At 41.1% G+C, this 6,596-nt stretch overlaps 1 protein-coding gene across 1 annotated transcript; it reads right to left on the reverse strand.

The window, feature by feature from the left end:
* Positions 1-3,870: 3,870 nt before the first annotated feature.
* On the reverse strand, positions 3,871-5,924 carry LOC121980308 (aldehyde oxidase GLOX-like). Its single transcript, XM_042532296.1, has one exon. It carries the CDS (start codon positions 5,574-5,576, stop codon positions 3,921-3,923), a length of 1,656 nt encoding a protein of 551 aa, XP_042388230.1. The 5' UTR covers positions 5,577-5,924; the 3' UTR covers positions 3,871-3,920.
* Between the last annotated feature and the right edge of the window lie 672 nt (positions 5,925-6,596).

The raw sequence follows: 6,596 nt of genomic DNA on the forward strand, positions 1-6,596 counted from the left end.
TTGGTTCAATGTAGTTAATGATATAACCTAATTTTATATTTACTAGATTACCCTTATAATATTAGCGTTGAAAAAAATATTTAAATTATTCTATTATATTAGGAATTGATTAATCAATTAATTTAAATTTTAAAAAATAAAAATCACATTATAATATGATTTGAGGCGTGATAAATGGAAACGCCGCCACGATTGGTGTCGCAAAGGCAACGTCCTCCTCCTCTGTGGCTAGCTCCGATAGGAACCTGACCCTAGATCTGAATCTGTCATTGCTGGTGATGGCGAGGGCTGTGGGTGGAAGGTGGAACATGCCGAAGAAGAAGGGAAAAGAGGAACGAAGGAGGAAAGGGAGAGTTAATCTGTAGAAGGAGGAAAGGGAGAGTTAATCTGAAGACGATGCTCAGCCTGTTGGCGTTGACAACAAAAAACCAAGGTTGTTGACTCCATCGAAAGGTGGCGTGTTTAATCTGCAGAAGAAAGGAACGAAGGAGGAAAGGGAGAGTTAAGAGGAAGCAAAGGCCATGAGTGCCAAGCGAAGAGAGGAAAGGGCAAGTTGCTGGTCTGGGTGGGTAATTTTGAAAAAAATAATATGATAATCCCGGAATCGTAGAAAACCTTAGACTTTCAAGGTTTTCTGATTCCTGATTATATTCCCAAATTACTGACATGGCGGGAATCACTCATTACCTAAATCAAATAAGATTTTTGTTGATAACTTACCAAGGTTATCAGTGATAACCTTGAATCAAATGCACGCTTAATCTCAAGTTAAATCAAGATCCTCAAACAAATTAAATCAAATAAAGATATTTTATAGTAATGAGTTGAGTCAAATTCGTTGTAGTGACTATAAGAGTTTACTCATAAAAAACAAGAATTTTATCAAATCTTGAGTTGTTTGAAAGTAAGTTCAATCAACATGGATAGTCGACTATTCGAAATAGATTACTTTATATTTGGATTGAGTCAATGGAAGAGGTCTTACGTGGACTTGTAAATACATATGTTGGATGGATAAGTTTATTATTGTAGCCAATCAAGTTGATTGAACTAGATCAAACTTGATTAAGTTACTAAGAAGATATATTAACAATCTTAGCAATTAAGTTGCCTAAATAGGATTGAGTTGACTATAATGGATTAGGTTGACTAACATAGATATGAGCCAACTGAAATAGATCAAAGTTGACTAAAAATGTAATTTGCTAGTAGATAAATTTGCAATCTTATTCAATTAAATTATTGTGATGAATTTTAGTCAATTGATCATGTATTGAATCGACTGGAGAATAGTTGTGTGAAAGTATTCTAAGCGCAATTTGAAAGATATAAATAGATGGGCTAAGTGGAATTTGACAACAGGACTACAAGATCTCAAAATCCTTGTTCTTCAAGTACTCTTGTTGAAACTCCTTAAGAATTGATAATCTTAAAGCTCTTGTAAAGCTTCTTATTCTTATCGATTTTTTTTTTACCCAAAATACCCTCAGATAAAAGAAAAATGTGAAAAAAATAAAAGGAAAAAAAAAATGGAAAATATAAAAAATTTTAAAAAACGTATTTTTTTTTTAAAAAATAAAAAATATTAAAAATAATAATAAAATAAAAAACGGTAAAAAAAAACTTTTAAAAAATAGAAAAAACATTAAAAAATTTATAAAAAATACAAAAAAAACATAAAAAAATTTAAAAAAAAACAAAAAAACATAAAAAAGTAAAAAAAAAAAAACGTAAAATTTTTTTAAAAAAGTAAAAAATAAAAAAATGTTAAAAAACATAAAAAAAATTTAAAAATAGAAAAATGTAAAAACTCTAAAAAAACCTAAAAAATAAAAAAAAAAAAAAGTAAAAAAAACTTTAAAAAATTAAAAATTAAAAACACATAAAAAAACAAAATAAAAAATAAAAAAATAAATAAAAGTAAAAAAAAACATGAAAATATAGTAAAATATAATAGAGTTTAATTATTATTATTATTATTATTATTATTATTATTATTATTATTATTATTATTATTATTATTATTATTATTATTATTATTATTATGTATAGTTGGTTTTGTAACTAAACTCGGTTATTCATTAATAAGGGTAATCTAGTAAAATATTAAACTAGGTTATTCATTAAAACCTTCAAACAAACATGTTTTTGTTGTATTACCTAGATTGAACCAAACAACATTTGGTTATGTTTTATTCCCCATAACCTTGGTTATGTGATTACCTGGTAATCACATAACCAAGATTATACATGATAACTTGAACCAAACGCACAGGTTTGACCACCGACAAAGCCAAGGTTTTTAAAATAGAAGAAAGCGCTTTAATACATTTTTAACAAGTAATTGTTGGTCCAGGTGAGGCCGGCTAGAGGAAGATGAATAGTCCTGAAAAAAAGTTAGAAAATTCTTATACTATTTGAACTTAGCAAGGATACGATATTAGTAAAAACAGATAACTATTATAAAAATAACAATTTAACAAAAAAGTAAGAAGGCAACAAGATTTACTTGATTACAACCAGAATGGTTGTTAATCTAAGACAATGAAAAAGCTTCATTAGTAAAAACTCCTTTGATAAAGGCGGAGAGCTTCTTACACACTTTGACAAGCTCATAAATTACTAGGAAAATAAATATAATTGTTGATATTTAATTCTTAGTTCCAAAGGACCTTTTATAGCCTCCTGGAAGATGTTACTGTTGTGCTGAAGTGGTCTGGAAGCGCCTCGAATAAGGTGGAGGCGGCTTCAGTGTGAATAAAATTTTAGTCGAACTCCAATAGTTAGCCAACAACTCTGGTTGATGGGAGATATCTCGATTGATCCAGGGCGCCTCCATGATCCAGCAGGGTGTCTCCTTCTTGAGGCGTGAGGACGTCTCCATGCTTTTTTGAGATGCCTTCACTCCGGGGCTGACAAATCTAAAGTCAACTTTGGAGTTGACTTTTTTGAACTTCCTTCATGTGGGTGTATGCTCCGGTCATCCGGTGTAAGGTTCACCGGAATCCAACTCCGACTTTCTCCTCAAGTAGACTTCCTTCCGACTTCTCGTCCCTCGAATACTCTGTTATGCGTCCTTCTCGTCTACTAATGTATTCTTATGTAACTTTTTGTCTCTCAAATATCGAGTCCGTCATATATATATATATGACGGACTCGATATTTGAGAGACAAAAAGTTACATAAGAAAATGACAGAGATGTATGCCACCAATTGAGCGATGTATGCCACCATACCTTTCGGGCGCATTTAAAACATTTGCATCCTAAATTCTTCCTCTACTTGGGAAAATGACAGAAATCATGTGCAAGGCAAGGTTCATTGGATCATATAATCTTCTAAAAAACACGATCAATCCCACAAAAGTATATTAATGTTGATGCTCATACAAGCTTATTACTTATTGTTGAGCTAGAAACTTAATCTTTCTTAGAAGATAATAAGAATATCATTGTTTGGAGAAACAAATTATCACTTTAGATTGTCCTTGTGAGATGGATCAATTCTTATTTGATATAGCTATTTGTGGATGTATTTTACGATTAAGAAGCAATTGCTTCTGGTACAAATTATGTATTAATCTACTATAATCCCTCTTCTTTATGTGGATGAGAGGAACTAATTTTTTTTGTTGAGTAATGGTTCGAATAAGTGTCCAATGAGCCCCAAGTTGATGAATTTTTTTTTTTTTTTGTGAAGCTAGCAATGATTATGAAAGAATAACAATAAGAATGTGCCAACAAGGAAGATACTAAATACAAATAAAAGGTATATTTTTTAAAATTTTAATATCATTTTAAAAATATTTTTTTAAAGAAAGCATTTAAAATGAAATATATATTTTTTTAATAAATATTAAACAGAGGTGTCTTTTTAAGTAGCTAATTATTGAGTTGTTCAATTTTTTATTCAGCACGCTTCTAAAGTAACAGCTGGACCCACCGAGCCACGCTGGGCACGCCCTGGTTCACGGCGAAAGCCATGTAGTACCCTGGCGGCGCCACCCTTCCATCCGGTGGCGCCTTACACACGACTCTGTATCTATAGGGCGCCCCGCCTTCTGCCACTGCAACCGTCGACGACACGGACAGCCTTACCATTCTCTGCCCTTGCGAGAAGGAATGTGTGGCAAAGGGTGCGCTCAGCAGGTTCATCTCCATCTGCCCCACCAGAGGCAGCGCCGTCTCCACCACCACCTCGAAGTCATCCCCGTACCACGCCTTCTCCGGAGCCGACTTGATAGACGGCCGTAGACCGTCCTTGTCGGCCGCCAGGTACTCGGGTGAGAACGCTTCCAGCCGGAGCTCCGTAGGGAAGGCCCCTTCAAAGCGGTAGAAGTAGTGGGGGTTGCTCCCCGCCACTAGGACGCGGCCGTCGGCCAGGAGATTGGCCGTGGAATGGTACATCCGAGGGATTTCGGTTGGGGTCAGCACCATGAACCGCGTGCCGGTGGGTTGGTCGGGCCGGTAGACGACCGGATTCAGGCAGGGGTTAGAGCCCATTTCGTAGCCCTGCGAACCGGCCTGCGCGCCATTGATGATGAGGACTTCCCCGTTGGGCAGCATCACCATGTCCCCCATGACCCTCGGGAACGGCATCTCCTCCAGGGCCCAGGCGGCGTCAGGGTCGGTGGCCGCGATCCGGCCGCACGTGGTGGAGGCTGGCGCGTCGGTCTGCCGGTGGAGGAACGTCTCGTACTGAGCGCCACCGCATACCACCACCTCTGCCCTCGCGTAGCCGCCAGTAGCTTCGAGGGGCAGCATGACAGAAGAGCCGCCGGATGGGTAGTTCCTTGGCCCTCCGTCGAGTACCGGATACTCGCGGACCACGTCGCCGGTGTCTACGTCGTAGAGGATGGAGCGGACGTTGGCGAAAACGAAGAGGCGGCCATCGGGAAGGAGGTGGACGAAGGGGTAGAGGTTGTCCATCTGGGCATCCCTGGTGGCGTCGAGAAAGGGGAAGGGGCGCAAGGCTCGGGAAGGAGGGTAGAACTCCATGGAAGGAGCTGCGCGGCCGCCAATGATGACCACGGAGCCGTCGGGAAGTATCTGGTTGGTGGCATACCACCTACCGTCGGCGAGGCGTGGCGATTCGATTTCCATCCAGTCGCATTGGCCGTCGTCGAAGGAGCAGGGGGAGAAGGCGCGGAGCTTGCGGAGGCCGTCGAGGTCGCCGCCTGACTGGAGGAGAGTGCCGTTGGGGAGAAACTGGCCGGAGGAGCACCAGGTGTCGGTGAGGATGGAGAGTGGGCGGAGGCGGCGGGTGGAGGGGTCAAAGAGGGCGGAGTGAGCAGAGCAGTCCTGGCCTCCGGCGGGGAGGAACGTGTCGGTGGAGTCGACGCGGCAGCGGCCGCAAGGGAGTAGGAGGCGGGAGGGGCCGATGTCAGTGCGGTCGAGGAGGACGACGTTGCCGAACCGGGTCACGGCGGTGTGCATGGAGGCGATGCCGGCGTTCTCCAGCACCACCTCCCACGTGCCGGGCAGCTGCTGCGCGCAGCTAAATCGGCATGCGAAGAAATGGAAGCAGATGAGCAAGAAGACGCCTTGGGCAGCTCCAGTGTTGGTCGGAGCAGCCATCGTCCGATTGAAGTGAGTGGTGCCGGGGACTGTTTAATTCTCGAACACTAATGGCGGCGTAATCAGATCAAAGACGGAATATGCAATAAATTATTAACGAAATTGAAGTGCAGAAATCGCTGTCTCGAAGCTAAAAGGTGGAATTCGATGAGGTAGATCTGTGGAAGTTAACTAATGACGGCTGACAGGAGAAAATGGAAAGGAAGAGAGGTGTGCCAATTAATGAGCTAGGTTCCATTAAGCAGGGACATTGAAAGGGAGGGGTGGCCTGCCGTTTTGGCGTTTGCAGGGGACTTTCCGATTACGTTGATGACTTGATGTCCTATCCACAAGAGATGGCCGCGAGTGGGTGTCCCACGGGCCACGGCGTCCACAGCCACAGCCACAGCCACAGCCGGACCGATGACGAGGCGGCTGCTGCTGCGATGTGATAGAGATATGATCAGACGGTGAATCGCTGCGTTCGAGTGCCCACGCAGTCGAAGCATCTCCCACGTGTTGGTGGGAGTAATAAAAAACTCAAGAATAAAACATAAAATCATGATCTATTATTATTTTTATTATTATTTTTATTATTATTATTTTTAAGGTTCATCATTCTATGTATTTGTCTTTAAGTTGTTTTTTAATTTTTTTCTTGAATATATCATTTTTTTTTTTTTATTGATGATGACCGATTGCAAGCTTACAGTAAAGGTGATTACGTTCTTCGTGTTCCGTGTTGGGCGTTATACTTGCCAGATGAAAGGGTTCGTCCCTTTCGCTGCTGCAAACGGCAGTTTGCTGGAAACGCCAAGGAGACGAAGGGACGTCCTTTCTCCTTCGTCTTCCTTAGTCTTCTTATAAGAAGCGTCTAAGTGCAGATCGAGAGGAGCAGAGTTTTTTAGCGAGGTGATAAGGGAGCATCGAGAGATCGTGTGAGAGCAAAGGGAGAGCATTCGGCTGGGATTTGGTTTGTGGAAGAGTCCGAGAAGGTTCCGCGTGGTGATCTTCTCGGCGACAGCAGCAGCGACGTCTCCG

Source organism: Zingiber officinale, chromosome 5A (genome assembly GCF_018446385.1).
Source record: "Zingiber officinale cultivar Zhangliang chromosome 5A, Zo_v1.1, whole genome shotgun sequence".
Taxonomy (NCBI): domain Eukaryota; kingdom Viridiplantae; phylum Streptophyta; class Magnoliopsida; order Zingiberales; family Zingiberaceae; genus Zingiber; species Zingiber officinale.

Excerpts from the sequence above, each read along its gene's own strand:
- LOC121980308 (XM_042532296.1), bottom strand. The coding sequence starts at position 5,576 with ATGGCTGCTCCGACCAACACTGGAGCTGCCCAAGGCGTCTTCTTGCTC.